The sequence below is a fragment of the Danio aesculapii genome, chromosome 1, assembly GCF_903798145.1.
Source record: "Danio aesculapii chromosome 1, fDanAes4.1, whole genome shotgun sequence".
NCBI classification, from domain to species: Eukaryota; Metazoa; Chordata; class Actinopteri; order Cypriniformes; family Danionidae; genus Danio; species Danio aesculapii.
Window position 1 is genome coordinate 52,583,085 of NC_079435.1, and position 18,608 is coordinate 52,601,692.

General features: G+C 34.2%; 1 protein-coding gene across 1 annotated transcript; it reads left to right on the forward strand.

The window, feature by feature from the left end:
• The first annotated feature begins 1,754 nt into the window (after window positions 1–1,754).
• Window positions 1,755–17,728, forward strand: abcg2b (ATP-binding cassette, sub-family G (WHITE), member 2b). The gene is made up of 15 exons (XM_056452770.1): window positions 1,755–2,000; window positions 4,014–4,073; window positions 4,155–4,272; window positions 4,719–4,874; window positions 7,660–7,817; window positions 8,448–8,599; window positions 9,781–9,864; window positions 11,080–11,222; window positions 11,436–11,587; window positions 14,003–14,092; window positions 14,390–14,514; window positions 14,628–14,782; window positions 16,497–16,586; window positions 16,735–16,787; window positions 17,426–17,728. Exons 1-15 carry the CDS (start codon window positions 1,828–1,830, stop codon window positions 17,571–17,573), a joined length of 1,857 nt encoding a protein of 618 aa, XP_056308745.1. The 5' UTR covers window positions 1,755–1,827; the 3' UTR covers window positions 17,574–17,728.
• Window positions 17,729–18,608: the final 880 nt, after the last annotated feature.

An 18,608-nucleotide genomic window follows, 5' to 3' on the forward strand; every position in this document is an offset into this window, starting at 1 on the left:
TACAAATAAAGTATTTTCCAAATATCATATTTGGGGGTCCATGTTGAGCAAAAATATTTGTTGCAGTTTCCTGTAATCAATATTAAAATGAAGATACAATTCTGAATGATATAAAGTCAGTGAGATATTTATAATACCACAGCAGACCACTTGCATAAAAGCATTGCAATTTTTATTGTGAATGGTCATCAAATGGTGGCATGGTGGCTCAGTGTTAGCACTGTCGCCTCACAGCAAGAAGGTCGCTGGTCGAGTCCCAGCTGGGCCAGTTGGCATTTCTGTGTGGCCGTAGTGTTTGTGTGTGAATGTGAGAGTGTATGGGTGTTTCCCAGAACTGGGTTGCAGCTGGAAGGGCATCCGCTGTGTAAAACATATGCTGGAAAAGTTGGTGGTTCATTCCGCTGTGGCGACCCCTGATAAATAAAGCGACTCAGCCAAAGAAAAATGAATTCAAAAGACTTTAACAGGTAGGAAATAGTTTCACGTTGGAACATTTAAAAAACTTTTTAAAAATTATTTATTTATTTGTTTATTTATTGCGGATCATATTTATATAATTTAAATCATATTTTTACTTTTGGAAAGCAGCGAATTTCAAACTAATTAATAAATAATTAAATTTAATAAAAATAGGATAGCCAATTAATAATCAAACAGTTTATTAATATCAATTTATAAGTATAAAACAGCAAAGTATAAGAAATAAAAACAAATTATGGCTTAAAGTTATCTAATATTTGTGATTATAATTAATACAAAATATTGCTATCTAAGATTTTAAAAAATATTTTATATATATATTTTATATTTTAAATAATATTTTAAAATATAGTTTTAAAAGACTATATACATTTGTTTAAAATGAATTATGGTACAATTTCAATAAAAGTAAATAAATATGTAAGACTGCATATACAGTATAATGAGTAGGAAAACGTAATAATGTAATTTAACAGAAAGTATTTTCCAAGTATCATATTTGGGGGTCCATGGGATCTGAAAACCCTTTATATGGGAGCATTTAAGATTTTATTCAGAGGTCCAAACTAGGCTAAAATATCTGTTATGTTTGTTCTAGTTGCTGAAATTCATATTAAAATGAAGATAAAATTATGAAAGATATAAAGTTAATGAGATATTTATAATCCCATAACACACTACTTTCATGAAAAATCATATTAATATAATATCACAAGTCCCAGTCTTAAATGCTGATTTTGTTTAGTTTTATAATAAAAGAATTGCATTTTTTTATGGTTAATGGTCATCAAATACCTGTTATATCATATTTAATACTCACATTTAAAGTGATTTTTCTTTAAAAAAAGAAAAGATAATCAAGTAATTTGTTGCAGTACTGATACATTAAGGGTACATTAAGCTTATAACCAACATGGATGTTGGATAATCAACATCTCTCCATGTGATAAAGGATTTAAAATGTAATTTATTGAATTTGACACCACAGATGTTTAAAAATGGACACTGAAAACATTTTTAAACCATAAAATATAAGTAATTTAAACCAAAATAATATTACGAGTACATCACATGATATTACATCATAATTCTTTCATCTTCAAGAAAGTTAAGTGCAAACCTTAACATTTTATATCTTGTTACCTAAGCACAAGAGTTTTACAGTAGAAGCGGTGTTACATATAGCCTGTGCATGTGAGGACTTTGGCAGGAGGCGTGCAGTGAGCTCTGTATGGGTTAAAAGGTCGTCATCTGGAATAAAAGGTTCTGAAAGGGTGGAGCATCAACAGTCTTTTGATTGTTCATTTCACTGGGATATTTCTCACTTTGTCTCTCCTCTTCAACTCCATGGAGGTGTGTGAGATAAAAATGTTGCCTGCTTTGGAGAGTGATGGCGCAACAGTGCATGTAAAAGTGCCAGGACCAATTCTGACATACCAGAATATTCACTACTGTATTAGAGAAAGCCGTGGGCTGTGCCGCAAGAGAGGACCTGAGAGAGACATCCTAAAAAATGTCAGGTAAGTGCTGTAGAAACAGATTTTGTACATGATAATTTGCATCTCACATGAGTATTTGCAGCAAAATGCACTGCTGTGCTGTCGGATTTTGATTGCAGATTATTTTAATAACGATAACTGTTATCTTGAAGATGTGCGTTTCAGACATATCAAAGTCTTTCGGTTCATTTCAGGGCTTTTCATATGCAAAATAAAGTTACTGACCTATTGTTATTGAAAATATGACTCTAAATCTGTTGAAATGTTTATAGAGATAAGAATAGAAGGAGCGATAAGTGTTATTTTTGCATTCTTATTCAACAATTTGATTTTAAATGTTATTTATTTATTTGTTAATTAATTAATTGATTATAATTTTTTTACTGAATATAACACCGCTGATGTTCGACCCGCAAATATGATGTGGATGTAACTTCTGTTAAGTTACATTATTAAATTTTTCCTGCTAATTATACTATATGTACTGTATTTACATATTTATTTAATTATTTTTAATTTTATTTACATTTTCATAATTCCTTTAACCAAACTATATATTTTTTTATAATTTTTTAAGATGTTTTGGATTGTGTTTTATTTCAGAACACAAGAAATTTACGTTCTGGAATTTGCTGTTGGATTTTGATTGCAGATTAATTCGATTGCGATAACTGTTATCTTCAAGATGTGCATTCCAGAGATATCAAAGTCTTCATATGCGATTCATATGCGAAATAAAGTGACTGATATGGAAAATATTACACCAAATTTGTGCTGACTTTAAATGTTTATAGAGATAAGAATAGAAAGAGTGAGTGCACAAAAGAAGTGTTATTTTTGCATTCTTCTATTCAACAATTATTTTTTAAATGTTATTTATTTATTTATTTATTTATTTATTTATTTATTTATCTATTTATTTAAAATGACACCGCTGATGTTTAACTTTAAAATATGATATGTGGAAAATAACTTCTGTTAAGTTACATTATTACATTTTTAATTATATTATATTTACTGTATTTACATATTTATTTACATATTTTTAATTTTATTTACATTTTCATAATTCCTTTAACCAAACTATATTTTTAAAATAATTTTCACCACATTTTGGATTATGTTTTTATTCCAGAACATAAGAAATATTAATGTTATTTTTATCACGTATTTTATAATAAAAATGTTTTATGTTTAAACCATAGGCCTCAAACTCATTTCCTGGAGGGCTGCAGCTCTGCACAGTTTTGTTCCAGCCCTAATCAAACACAGCTGATCCACCTAATCAAGGTGTTCAAGACTACTAGAGACTATTAAGCAGGTGTGAGCTGGATCTGGTTGGAGCTTAACTGTGCAGAGCTGCGGCTCTCCAGGAACTGATTTTGAGACCACTGGTTTAAGCATTTGTGTTTAAGTCTAACAATAAGCATAATGATAAATTGTAAACTTTAACAAAGGTTTGTTGTCAGTATAGTTTTTCATGCTTTTATATAGTTTAGATATGCTTATCTATATTTGCTGACCATACAGCATTTGTTTGATCAAATATACAGTAATAAACTAGTAAGTTTGCAATATTTTTACTGCTACATTCATGAACTTTCAGCATGATTTCTCTTGTCTTCAGTGTCACATGATCAGCCTTATATGCCGATTTGATGGTGACAATCTTCAACCGTTTCTTCTTATTATTATTATTTGAGTGTTTTAATAAATACAAATCATATAGTCAGCAATTAAAATGTAAATAGCAATCTTTTGTAACATTATAATCACATTTTGATGTCACTTTTGCATAATTTGATGCATCTTTCCTTAATAAACATGCCTTTTTTTTGTATCTTTTAAACACTAGTGTGTGTATATGTTGTATATACTCTTTCAAATAACTTTAATTGGTGAACAGGTCATAAAATATATAGTTTTTAATTTAGATGTTGCCACATGAAGCACATTTCTTATTTGATAAACCGTTTAACAGTGCACCTACAGTAATGAATGTTTTGTTATTGTCCTTTTCTTTTTGTTTTATAGTGGAATCATGAAAACAGGACTGAATGCAATCATGGGAGCAACAGGAAGCGGCAAAACATCGTAAGATGCTCACAAAATCATTAGACCATACAAAGGTTACAAATGTCTACGTGCACCATTTATAACCTTTTCTATCCGAAGGCTGTTAGACGTGATGGCTGGTCGCAAGGATCCTCGTGGTTTGCGCTCAGGTCAAGTTCTGGTTGACAACAAGCTTGTGACCTCTGACCTCCGACTCATGTCTGCTTATGTAGTACAGGTGAGAATGCATTATTCATTCATTTTCCTTTGGCTTAGTCCCTTATCCATCAGGGGTCACCACAGCAGAATGAGCCACCAACTATTCCGGCATATGTTTTACGCAGCGCATGCCCTTCCAGCTGCAACCCAGTACTGGGAAACACCCACACACACTCCTACACCATGGCCAATTTAGTTTACCCAATTCACATATTGCGCATGTCTTTGGACTGCACCCGGAGGAAACCCACGTCAACACAGGAAGAACATACAAACGCCACACAGAAATGCCAACTGGCCGGGACTCGAACCAGTAACCTTCTTGCTGTGAGGGGACAGTGCTAACCACTGAGCCACCATGCTGCCAGAATGCATTATTATCATTTTCTATTCTTTTGCTTTATGATCAAACGATTGGATTAATGTCCAGCATTTTCTTTGCTCTCTGCTTGTGTGTCTATCTAGGATGATGTCCTGATGGGTACTCTGACTGTGCGGGAGAATCTTTTATTCTCTGGAAATCTGCGCTTACCAAGAGAACAGTTTTCCAGTGCTGATAAGAAAAAAAAGGTGGAGAGCATCATCGAGGAGCTTGGACTGGAGGACTGTGCAGACACCAAGGTTGAATTCAGTTTATTATGCATCTTTTTTTAATGTCTAGATATAATTTGGGTAGAAACTAATTTAAAAGTGCAAATATTACTTTATTCCTTTATTTTGGGCTCAAAAACTGTGACTATCATGAGTCAATCAATGATCATTTTCTGAACAACCAGCCAGACATTGTTAAAAAGTGTCTCTTTAACCTAATTCACAGCAGTAAGCTGGTAATACTGTTTATCCTTGTGTCATTATGTCAAATCAGTATACGTAAAGGACTCATAATCTGCAGTTGGTGGATCATTTAAAGCCTTTTCTGACAGCAGCTCAAATAACTAGTAAAGTAATGAAATGTAAATGCTATGACAATTGCATATTAGATTATTGAGAAACTGAGATCTACAGGTAGAACACTCATTACAAAGACGCAAAACTAAAATTGATATACAGCTGCAATTAGAATTATTAACCCCCCTGAATTATTAGCCCTCCTTGTTCATTTTTTTCCTCAATTTCTGTTTAACGAAGAGAAGATTTTTTCAACACATTATTAAACATAATAGTTTTAATAACTCATTTCTAATAACTGATTTATTTGATCTTTGCCATGATGACAGTAAATATTTGACTAGATATTTTTCAAGGCACTTCTACACAGCTTAAAGTGACATTTTAAGGCTTAACTAGGTTAATTAGGTTAACTAGGCAGGTTAGGGTAATTAGTAGGCCCACACAGAATCTGTGCGCGCAGAATTGCGCAGATTTTACACAGATTTTTAGCCCATCATTAATTCTGTTTATTTACTTGAGTAAATGTGTGTAAATCTATATTTATTCAGTTTTTAAATTAATTACAGTAATATTATTGACTAATATGAAAATGTTCATCTGATTTATGTACAATGCAGTTTGTACAGTAATATTTTCTTTTCTGTCTTTTAGTAGATTTATTATATGAGAGACTTGCTTTATTTACCAAATAAAGTGAATCTAATTGGATTTGCATTTTAAACATTATAAATATTTATATAATATATATGTTTTTTTATTTCATATATTAAGGTTTTAGTTATGATGCTCTCAAAATAATTCCGCAGAAATCCACAGATTATTACCAAAATTCTCAGCAGAAATAGCAAAAAACGTCCACAGATTCTGTCTGGCCCTAGTAATTAGGCAAGTTATTGTATAATGATGGTTTGTTCTGTAGACTATTGAAAGAAATATAAAGCTTAAATGGGCTAATAATATTGACTTTAAAATGGTTTTTAAGAAATTAAGAACAGCTTTTATTCTAGCCGAAATAAAACAAATAAGACTTTCTCCAGAAGAAAAAATATGATCAGACGTACTGTGAAAATTCCCTTGTTCTGTTAAGCAGCAATAGGGAAATATTTAAAAAAGAAAATAAATTCAAAGGGGGGCTAATAATTCTGATTGCAACTGTAGTATAATTATTTTTATTTGTTCTTAATTTTATTTTTGCCTTGTCCAAAAAAAAAAACAATTTTGCTAGTTTAATAAACATAACAGTCCTGTAATTATAATGGTAATTATGTATCTACTTTTTAATTAAGTATGTTTAAATGTACATTTATTTACTTTTATTAAAATGAATAAATAGTGAAATAATACATTTGTTTTTAAAATAGTAATATTTGAAAAAAATCTGGTCAATGCTGTAAAACCACACAGTAAAATTAATAAAATGAGTTAATTTCACTTTAATATTGAAGAAAGTTCATTGTATTTAATAGACCAACATTACATAAACATGACTTTTAAACATTACATAAGCAATAATTTTTATTTATGAGTGAATTATTTCTGAGAATATTCATTAGGCGGAACTGAAATTGTAAAGCATGATCCCTAACTAAATGCATGCAAGTCTACACTATAAAAATGGCTCTCTTTGATAGATGCAATAACACAAGCTATATGCACAGCTAGAGTTTTAAAGCTAACGATAAACGTCCGGTGAACGCTTAATGTGACTATTTTCAATTTCACAAGGTTGTTTTTACAGCATCGATGTTGTAATGTAATTACAATACATTCACTTAAACTTAAGCATTCATTAAGTTGTTCAAGCGTAAAACGAGATGAAAGACCACTAGTGCCGTCAGTAGCAACAGGCTAGCGCAGAAACTACATTGAAAATACTGGGGTAAAATAAACCGTCATATTTAAAGACATGCCTTGGGGAAATGGAATTTAATGCAGTGCTTCTTGACCGATCTGAGACTCACTTAATATCCTATATCTAAAACGCAGTGAAGATCGCAGATTTTAAAAGAAATCAGATCTTAAACATGACAATTTTGCAATGGAAAGACAGGTCACCGGAAGCCCTCGGGCTGCCTAGCTGAAAATTAAAAGTCTGTGCACATGTAGCCCATTGACAAACACTTAATCATTAAGATTTGAGTCTATGTGATGTTTAGGCTGCACAAATTAATTTATTTGATATTTCAATAAAGATTTAACAAACATTGTGACTGTTAATGAGAGACAAACATGCGCCATGCACTTGTCAAACATGTCGTTTTAGTACAAAATGAAATTGTACAGTTCTGCTAACATCATGGAAGAATGCCGTTATGTGAGCAAAGTAGCTAAAATTAGTTTTTGTTTTAATGTTTTGAGGTAATCTGAATTGATTAGAAAAAATTAAGTAAGAAAACCCACAAAACTGTTTTAGAAATATCTTTTTACTCAAGTAAAATTTTCAATTGATTTAAAAATACCCCCTGAACAATAGATGTCAGTTAAATATGTTAAGTAGATATCGTCTTTCTTCCAGATTGGTACTGAGTTTATAAGAGGTGTGTCAGGGGGAGAAAGAAAGCGCTGTAGTATAGGAATGGAGCTCATCACGTCTCCAACTCTTCTGTTTCTGGATGAACCTACCACAGGCCTGGACTCCAACACTGCCAACAGCATCATTGCTCTACTGCACAGGTACACACTCCTTCACAGGGGTTAATACGGTATACAGTTGAAGTCAGAATTAATAGCCCTCCTGAATTATTAGCCCTCCTGAAACATGATTTTTTTCAACACATTTCTAAGCATAATAGTTTTAATAACTAATTTCTAATAACTGATTTCTTTTATCTGTGCCCTGATGACAGAACAATATTTTACTAGATATTTTTTAAGACACAAGTGTTCTGCTTATTAAAAGGCTTAACTGGGTTAATTAGGTTAACTAGACAAGTTAGGATAATTTGGCAAGTCATTGTATAATGATGGTTTGTTCAGTAGACAATCGATAAAAATATTGCTTATGGGGGCTAATAATTTTGACCCTAAAATAAAAAAAAAAAATTAAGAACTGCTTTTATTCTAGCCGAAATAAAACAAATAAGACTTTCTCCAGAAGAAAAAATATTATGGAAAATACTATGAAAATTTTCTTGCTCTGTTAAACATCGTTTGGGAAATATTTGAAAAATAAATTCACAGAAGGGCTTTTGACTTCAACTGTACTTCAACATAGCCCTGGCTTAACCTCTGCTTGCTCTGTAACCTGCAGAAATCTTTATGTTTATGTCTTTTTTATCTTATCTCTTCAACTCTGATTCTCAGGTTGTCACGGGGTGGCAGAACTATCATTTTCTCAATCCACCAGCCACGTTATTCAATCTTTAGGCTCTTTGATCACTTGACGCTGTTGCATAAAGGAGAAACCGTTTATGCTGGCCCTGCTGGAAAAGCCATGGACTACTTCCAGAGTCTGGGTAAAAGGAATGATTGGCTATACATAAATATGAATGAAATACTAACATTTTATATAAGACAAATCTCATCCAGCTTAGGTAAATACTAAAGTGTTTTTTAATATATTTTATTTTAACTAATATATAAATAGAGTAATCTTATGATGGCATCAAAGTGCAATTTTTTATAATGAATTATTTATTTTATTGTTGGTTTCTTTGACCAAGAACAAGAGAACTTATACATTATTTTCTACAATGCACAACATTTTATAGAAGAAAAGATAAAGAAAAAAGATATAGAAGAAAAAGAATCAATAAAACAGTTTATTAATTTAATTCTAATAATAAAATAATAATAAAAGTGGAGTTTGCATGTTCTCCCCGTGAGGGAAGAACTCTGGGTGCTTTGGTTTCCACCACAGTCCAAAGACATGCGCTATAGGTGAATTGAGTAAACTAAATTGGCTGTAGTGTATGAGTGTGTGTGTGTTAGTGTGATTGTGTATGGGTGTTTCCCAGTAATGGGTTCCGGCTGAGAGAGCATCGGCTGTGTAAAACATATGTTGGAATAGTTGGCAGTTCATTCCGCTGTGATGAATAAGGGACTAAGCTGAAGAAAGTGAATGAATGTATGAATAATAAAAATTGAAGTAATTATATATTTTAAAACATTACTACATTTTTAATTACATAAAATACAATCATTTTTGGGTGTTACGGTGGCGCAGTGGGTAGCACGATCACCTCACAACAAGAACGTCGCTGGTTCGAGCCTCAGCTGGGTCAGTTGGCATTTTTGTGAAGAGTTTGCATGTTCTCCTCGTGTTTGCGTGAATTTCCTCTGGGTTCTCCGGTTTCCCCAACAAGTCCAAAGACATGCGCTATAGGTGAATTGGGTAAGCTAAATTGTCCGTAGTGTATGTGTGTGAATGGGTGTTTCCCAGTGTTGGGTTGCTGCTGGAAGGGCATCCGCTGTGTAATACATATGCTGGATAAGTTGGTGGTTCATTCCACTGTGGCGACCCCTGATCAATAAAGGGATAAGGCTGAAAATGAACGAATGAATAATAATTGTTGTGAATAGCGCTATACTAATGCTGAATTGGATTGAACAATATCTCTATCATCCTTTTGCTGTACAATGGAAAATTTTTCAAATATTAAATTCATCGTTAATTAATTTCACATCTGTTCATCAGGTTATGAGCGTGATGCTTTCAACAACCCTGCAGATTTCTTTCTAGACATAACCAATGGAGAGACAGCTACTTCAATGCCAACAGGTACTGTATTTCATATTCATGCACTGACTGAGACATCAGCGTATGTCGATTCATTAGTGTTCTGTGCTATTGTTACTATATACAAGAATATACATTTCATATAAAAGAAGCTGTACCATTTGTAGCTTGGATAAAGATTTTTTTTTTCATTTGATTATTTATAAATCATCATTTATGATTGAAACTCTACAGTTATTTTACATTTGATTATTTAATTTCTGTACCTGAATACTGTTAGGCTCTGTAGACAACCATAAAGCATGGTTTATTATATATTTGTACACAGTGTATTATTTATTGTAGCTTGTATCTTTGCTCTGTTTTAGTTATCTTTGCTTTTGGAGAGAAGATTTCAACACATTTCTAATCAGAATAGGTTTAATAACTAATGGGCTCTATGCACAGCTAGTGTTTTTCAGCCAATGATGAACATCCAGTGAGAGATTTATGTGACTATTTTCAGCTTCATATGGTTACTTTTACAGCATCGATGTTGTAATGTAATTCAAATATAATAAGATAAATAGACTTAAGCATTCATTTAGTTGTTAAAGCGTAAAAAGAGAGTAAAGACTGTTAAAATGCAGGCGCCGTCATTAGCCGCAGGTCAGCACAGAAACTCCGTTGAAAATACTGGAGTAAAATTAATTTGCATATTTTATAGACATGGCGCAGAAAATATAATTGAATGAAGTGCTTCTTGTTTGGTCTGAGACCCACTTTATATTGTATCTCAGCCAGGCAGTGAAGATCGCTTGTTTTAAAAGAAATCAGATCTTAAATGCGGCGATTTTGAATGAGACAACAATAAACAGGAAGCCCTGAGGCTGGCTGACTATAGTCCGTGTGCAGATACCCCATTTCTTTAATCTCTGCCTTGATGACAGGACATAATATTTTACTAGATATAATATTTTATTCAGCGTAAAGGCTTAAGTAGGGTAATTAGTTTAACTATACAAGTTAAGGTAGTCAGGCAAATCATTGCTGAAATTAAACAAATAAGACTTTCTCCAGAAGAAAAAATATTATCAGAAATACTGTGAAAAATTCCTCGCTCTGTTAAACATCATTTGGGAAATATTTTAGTTTAAAAAAATCACATGATGGCTAATAATATTGACTTCAACTGTATATTATGTAAAATATCGCACTGTCAGATTTTTCCGATATCTCGCAGCCGTAGATTAAAGTTTGTCTCTGTTGCTCACTCAGAGAAGTCATTGGCTGAGCTTTACAGAGAGTCTCAGTTCTGCACCGCTGTGGACGAGGAGCTGAAGTGCATCACTGGACCATCAGATTCTTCATCTGAAGCCAAGAGCAAAGCACCATCCTATGTCACGTCCTTTTGCTACCAGGTTTGTTTCATAAAAAACCCTTCAGCGTGTCTGCTTACTAAGTAAATGGTTAACCAGTATGCTAACTTGACCCGCTGTTCACCTTCAGCTCACTGCTGTTATCAGGTCAGCTATGGGTGAAACGAACAGAGAGTCATAAACCTTTATAATTGTTTTTATGCCTTTTTACATGTGTCTGCTTGTGTAAATTATATAATTAAATATTTTTTGTAGTTAAAGGTGGTGTGTTGGAGGACAGGCCTGAATGTTGTCAGGAATCCTCAGACGTCGTATGCTCAGATTGGAATGAACATCCTCTTTGCTCTGCTGATTGGACTCATCTACTATCAGATGCCTTTAACTCTTCCTGAAGCCCTACAGAACAGGTGCTGCCACATTCACTGTCTATCTGTCCATTCATCTGACTCTCCATGCATACACTCATCTAGCTGTACAAACACACATCCATCCATATAGCCATGCATCCATCCATTTACCCACACATTCATCCACTCATACATTTACACATTAGGATTTATCCACCATGCATCCGTCCACCCACCCACTCGTCCATCCACCCATGCGTCTTTAAATTCTCCCACCTAAACATCAATCCATCCATCCATCTATCCATCCACCCATTCTCCCATCCATCCATCAATCCATCCATCTACTCATCCTTCTACTCATCATCAATCCATCAGTCCATCATCCACCCCTATCATTCATTCATCAATCCATTCATCCATCCACTAATCTGTCTAGCCATCCTTTATTTATCTATCGATCCATCCACTCACCCACTCACCTGTTCAAACATCATCCACTCATCAATTTATCCATCCAACCATTCATTTCTTAAACATGGATCTAGCCAGACATCATCCATTCAGACACCCGCTTATCCATTCATCCACTCAACTATTTATTCATTCAATTCTTCCATTCATCCATTCACCAAATCAGTTGTTCACTCATCCATTCATTTATCCATACTCATCAAATTACTTATACATAGATACAGCCACACACCTATCCATTCATTCATTCAGATTCCCACTCATCCGTCCGTCCATCCAACCATTCTTCCATCCATCAATCCATCCATCCATCCATCCATCCATCCATTCACCAAATCAGTTGTTCACTCATCCATCCATTTATCCAACTACTCATCCAGTGACTTATACATGGATCCAGCCACACATCTATCCATTCATCCATCCAGACACCCACTCATCCATCCATCTACTCATCCGTCCATCCATCCATTCATGTGTTCACTCATCCATCCATTTATCCATCGACTCACCCAATTACTTATAGATAGATCCAGCCACACATTCATCCATTCATACTCCCACTCATCCATCCATTCACCAATGCAGTTGTTCACTCATCCATCCATTTATCCATCTACTCATCCAATGACCTACATAGATCCAGCCACATTCCAGCCCACTCATCCATCCATCTACTCATTCGTTCATTCACCCATTCATGCGTTCACTCATCTTTTCATTTATCCATCTACTCATCCAATTACCTATACATAGATCCAGCCACACATTCATTCATCCATTCATACTCCCACTCATCCATCCATCCATCCATCCATACATCCAACTATTAATCCATCCATCCATTCACCAATGCAGTTGTTCACTCATCCATCCAATTATCCATCTATTCATTTAATGAACTACATAGATCCAGCCAAACATCTATCCATTATTCCATTCAGACACCCACTCATCCATCCATCTACTCATCCATTCATCCACCCATTCATGTGTTCACTCATCCATCCATTTATCCATCGACTCACCCAATTACTTATACATAGATCCAGCCACACATTCATTCATCCATTCAGACTCCCACTCATCCATCCATCCATCCATCCATCCATCCATCCAACTATTCATTCATCCATCCACTCACCAAATCAGTTGTTCACTCATCCATCCATTTATCCATCTACTCATTCAATGATTTAGACATGGATCCAGCCACACATCTATCCATTCATCCATCCAGACACCCACTCATCCATCCATTCACCAATTCATGTGTTCACTCATCCATCCATTTTTCCATCGACTCACCCAATTACTTATACATAGATCCAGCCACAAATGAATTCAATCATCCATTCAGACTCCCACTCATCCATCTATCCATCCACTTATTCATTCATCCATCCATTCACCAAATCAGTTGTTCACTCATCCATCCTTTTATCCATCTACTCATCCAATGACTTATACATGGGTTCAGCCACACATCTATCCATTCATCCATCCAGACACCCACTCATTCATCCATCTACTCATCGGTTCATCCACCCATTCATGTGTTCACTCATCCATTCATTTATCCATATGCTCATCCAATTACTTATACATAGATCCAGCCACAAATCCGTCCATTCAGACCCCCACTCATCCAACCAAACATTTATCTATCCATCCATTCACCAATGCAGTTGTTCACTCATCCATTCATTTGTCCATCTACTTATCCAATGACTTCTCCATAGGTCCGGTCATGTATACATTCATTCATTCATCCATCTAGGCACCATTCATCTGTGCATCCCTTATCCACTCATCCGTTCATCCACTCATCTGCCCATCCACCCGTTCACTCGTACATTCATCGAGTCATTAATCCATCCACTCATCCATTTATCCAGCCACATAACCATGCAAAACCGTATTCATTGTTCAATCTTCTCATCCATTCATTTATCAAATCACTCATCTATCTATCCGTTCTTCATTTCTGTGTGTTTGCAGGATTGGTGCTTTCTTCTTTCTCATCATCAACATGGTTTTTGGCAACTTATCAGCAGTAGAGCTCTTCATTAATGAGCGAGCAATTTTTGTGTGAGTATGATATTATCAACTTCCTTATAATTGTATTTGATGTTTCAGATATTTCATTGATACAACATTATAGTAGATATGAATATTTCTGAATTAGCTTTTCATTTTATATTTGATCGTTTGGGCATTTTATTTTAAGCATTAATTCAGATATTTTTCAGGATGACAGATTGAATAGTAATAATAACACTTACATTTATGTGTCTGGATTATATGTGCATGTTATGTATGTAAACAAACTTCACTTGTTCATTTACCTTACTTAAAAAAAAACAATTCTGTGTGTGTGTGTTTTAGGCATGAAAACTCTGGAGGATATTACCGTACATCTGTGTATTTCCTCTCCAAGGTGTTTGTGGATCTGTTACCAAATCGCATTGTACCGATTTTAATCTTCTCCAGCATTTCCTACTACATGATGGGTAAAAACACACTCTGTTTCACATAATACTGTGATAAACATCAACATCAGCACATGCTGTACTCTAAATTTAACAAATATGCACAGTAAATGAATATATGTATTTGTATACAGGGTTGAATCCAGCATTCACATCCTTCCTCTGCTTCGCGTTGACCATGTCTCTAGTCAGTCTAGCAGGAGTGAGTTTGGCCTTTCTGGTCAGTGCCAGCGTGAGCACTTTCGCCATGGCCAACATCCTCATCGCCTTGCCTTTCGTCTTCATGATGGTCAGATTTCAACACCCACTTGCTCATAAGCTTGTGTTTTCTTTAAAGGGCACTTATTATGCCCATTTTTACAATATGTCATTTAAGTCTATGATGTGTGTATGTGAGGTTTCAGCTCAAAATACCACACCGATAATGTTTTATTTATCTCTTTTGATTTTGGTGACTGTCGCTTTAAATTCAAATAAGATTGTGCTTCTTTCAAAAGAGTGCAAAGCTAGAAATGTCTGTGTGTCAGTATAGTGACAGATTCAAAAACAAGACCAAGGTTCTATGCTAATGAGGGATAGATTGTCACTAATAGGCGGGGCTTTCCCCCTCTGATGACACATACAAAGGGAAAATATCAATCAAAGTGTTTCTGCAGTCTGTTTTTATCAAGTTTAATTATAAAAAATAAAATGAATACTTATTTACCATTAGAAACCGGTGAAATTCACTGACTTTTGTCACACAACTGTGTTTAAACCCCTTATAAAATTAATTTTACATAATAGGTCCCTTTAATTCTGTTCAGTTTTGTGTTTAATTAGTTACAAAGTAATTAGTTACTGTTATCAAATTACTTTATTCATTGAAAATTTAAAATGAAAATTGTAAATGTGAAGTGAGGGATTACTTTTCAGGTTAAGGTAATTTATATACAGTTACTTATGCTTGCTTAAATATCAGAATCAGAATCTGAAAGAGCTTTATTGCCAGGTATGTTCACACATACAAGGAATTTGTTTTGGTGACAGAGCTTCTACAGTGCAACAGAATTACAGAGACAGGACAATAAGCAGATAATAAATATATTATATTTTATTATATTTTAATAATAGAAGTAAGTAGTGAATGCAAATATACAAATTGACAAGTGTATTCATTCATTCATTCATTCCCTTTTCGACTTAGTCCCTTTTATTAATCTGGGGCTGCCACAGCAGAATGAACCGCCAACTTATCCAGCATATGTTTTACGCAACTGTTTCTGTCTCAGGCTGTTCTGGTGCGCAGTGCTCTGTAGCGTCGACCAGAAGGTAAAAGTTCAAAGAGGCAGTGTGCTGGGTGTGAGGGGTCCAGAGTGATTTTGGCAGCCCTCCTGCTCACTCTGGACAAGTATAGTCTTGGAGAGTAGGGAGGGATGTATCAATGATTCGCTCAGTAGTCCAAACTATTCGACGTAGACTTCGGAGGTCGGATTTAGTAGCTGAGTTAAACCAGACAGTTATTGATGTACAGATGACTGATTCAATGATGGAGGTGTAGAACTGTTTCAGCAGCTCCTTTGGAAGGTTGAATTTCCTCAGCTAATGAAGAAAGTACAGCCTCTGTTGAGCTTTTTTGACAATGGAGTCAATGTGAGTGTCCCACTTCAGGTCCTGAGAGATGGTGGTGTCTAGGAACTTGAATGACTCCACTGCTGCCACAATGCTGTCCATGATACTCAGTGGGGGGAGAGCAGGGGGGTTTCTTTTGAAGTCCACTATTATCTTCACTGTTTTGAGTGTGTTGAGTGTGTTTCTTTCTTTTTCACTCAAAAATAATGTTTGCTGTTTGTTCAAACTACTTATTTAAAATGAGCTGAAACAACACAATTCTTGATTTATTTATTTTTTTGCTACAACTTAATTGTTTTATGTTCAATCCACTTAAATCTGTAAAACTTTGAGTTAACTTAATTTCTTTATGTTGTCCCAATTTTTTTACAGTCTTTCTTTCTCTCTTTCAGGTGTTCGGAGGGTTTCTAGTGAATCTGAACTCCATGCTCAACTGGCTGTCCTGGCTCAAGTGGATCAGTATCTTCAAATATGGACTCGATGTAAGAGACATTACAAAGTGAATGCATAAAGTACAATGCATGATATAAATAAGAGTGCAGAGCTTGCTTTTTAATGTATGTTTACACATTCTGAGATTACATAAGCAGCACTGATTATAACATGATTATGTGCTGCTTTTTTGTGTAGGCTGTGACTATAAATGAAATGAAAGGGCTGGTCCTCCACAGTGGCAATGCTACGTAAGTTGGTTAAACTGTATTAAGATAACGTAATGGCAGTTCACTGAAAGTTCAGAGTTTTATAACTTAACTGGATGACCTTCTCCATATCATAACAGATAAGCACACGACTGATCAAAACATGGCATTAGTATGAGATGGGTTTTTATTGAATTAAATGATTGGAATGAAAGATCTGCCATTCCAGATGACTTTATTAATAAGTTATTTGAGTCATTGCAGAGATGTATGGATGCAGTCCTCCAAGCTCATGGGAGTCATACACAATATTCATTCTGTTTCCACTGCACCATGACTTTATATTCTATACTGGACATTATTTCTGTTAAGTGACAAGACTTCTGTCTAAGTAAAGTCAGATCTTACTGTCCTAATTAAATAATTAAAAATCAAGGCATGATCATATTTTATTTTGGTAAAATAAGCATAATCTAGAGGCCTTCTCCTTTCATATAAGCCACTTCTGATACCAAATGATCAACTAGAAGTCAAGTTATTATTTGTTGTTCCTAAAACTTGGATATATGACAAGATATTTGTCAGGTAGTGTACATTTATAGCAACTACTATAATTGTTTACATCTTCGGTTTGTTTGTTTGCTTGTCTGTTTGTTTGTTGTCTTCCTGTTCATGTTCAGACTGCCAGGAGAGCTGTATCTAGAGTCTCAGGGGATCGACTACAGTGTGTGGGGTTTCTGGCAGAATGAGGTGGCGCTTCTGGGAATTATACTGGTGTGTATGACATTTGCATACATACAGTTACGCAGGATCAATCGCTGGAAATAACGAACAAGCCAAGCCAATAACCGACACTCATCCACTGTAATTTCCTCAAATGTTTATTTTTGTAAACCTGCTCCATTTCTGTTGTATCTCTGATTCACTGTTTGTTATGTACATTCTAATACTTGAATTTAATAGCCACTCTTGACTTATTTTGTAAACTACAATTACTAAATTATATATATTTTTGTTTTTAAAAAATTATTACATTAAGTTATTTAATGTTTAATGCCAAATTGAAGTAGTGAAAGAATGATTAGTTAATTGTTAAATAACTATTTTATTATTTTTCTGCCAAAATCACAATTTTTTCACGCAAAAAAAAAAGTTACTGAGATATAGTGTGAAGTAAAAAATAAATGTTCTCAAGTCTTCATGGGGAATGTATGATGCACTGCAAAAAAATGTATGGTTATACATTTTGTCTAGCTTAATTACAATTTGAACACACACACACACACACATATATATATATATATATGTATATATATGTGTGTGTGTGTGTGTGTGTGTATATATATATATATATATATATATATATATATATATATGTGTGTGTGTGTGTGTGTGTATAATGAACAATATGTTTGTTTGTTATTACAATGTGTCGCCTATTAGTGAGTAAATTAATCCATTGAGGTCTATTTTGAGTCAAAGATGATATATAAATGCTTCTTTAAAATGTATATCCCTTAATAAAGAAACAAATTATGCAAATGCTTTATAACACCTCCAAATGCACAATATGTTTGAGACTTAACCTTTAAAAAATGTTTTCGTATTTCTCAGTTCAGCTCATTTCACTCGGGGTATCAAAACTATTTTTGTAAAATATGTTTAGCCCTTTCCCTATATCTCACCTATCTTGGACTGAATTGGATAAGGATGCATATGACTGCATGTATTGTTAGTATTGACCATCCATTGCACATTTTTATCATCTGAAAGTGAAAGTTTATATATAAACTTATAAAAATAGATGTATTTTATTTAAAAACTTTACGGATTAATATTTGTTATCTTCATGTCATTTTGTTA

Bases quoted from the DNA above. Each gene is read 5' to 3' on its own strand.
- abcg2b (XM_056452770.1), top strand. From the start codon at position 1,828: ATGGAGGTGTGTGAGATAAAAATGTTGCCTGCTTTGGAGAGTGATGGC. The intron at 2,001-4,013 runs GTAAGTGCTGTA...TTTGTTTTATAG, and splicing joins GACATCCTAAAAAATGTCAG to TGGAATCATGAAAACAGGAC. The intron at 11,588-14,002 runs GTGCTGCCACAT...GTGTGTTTGCAG, and splicing joins CCTGAAGCCCTACAGAACAG to GATTGGTGCTTTCTTCTTTC.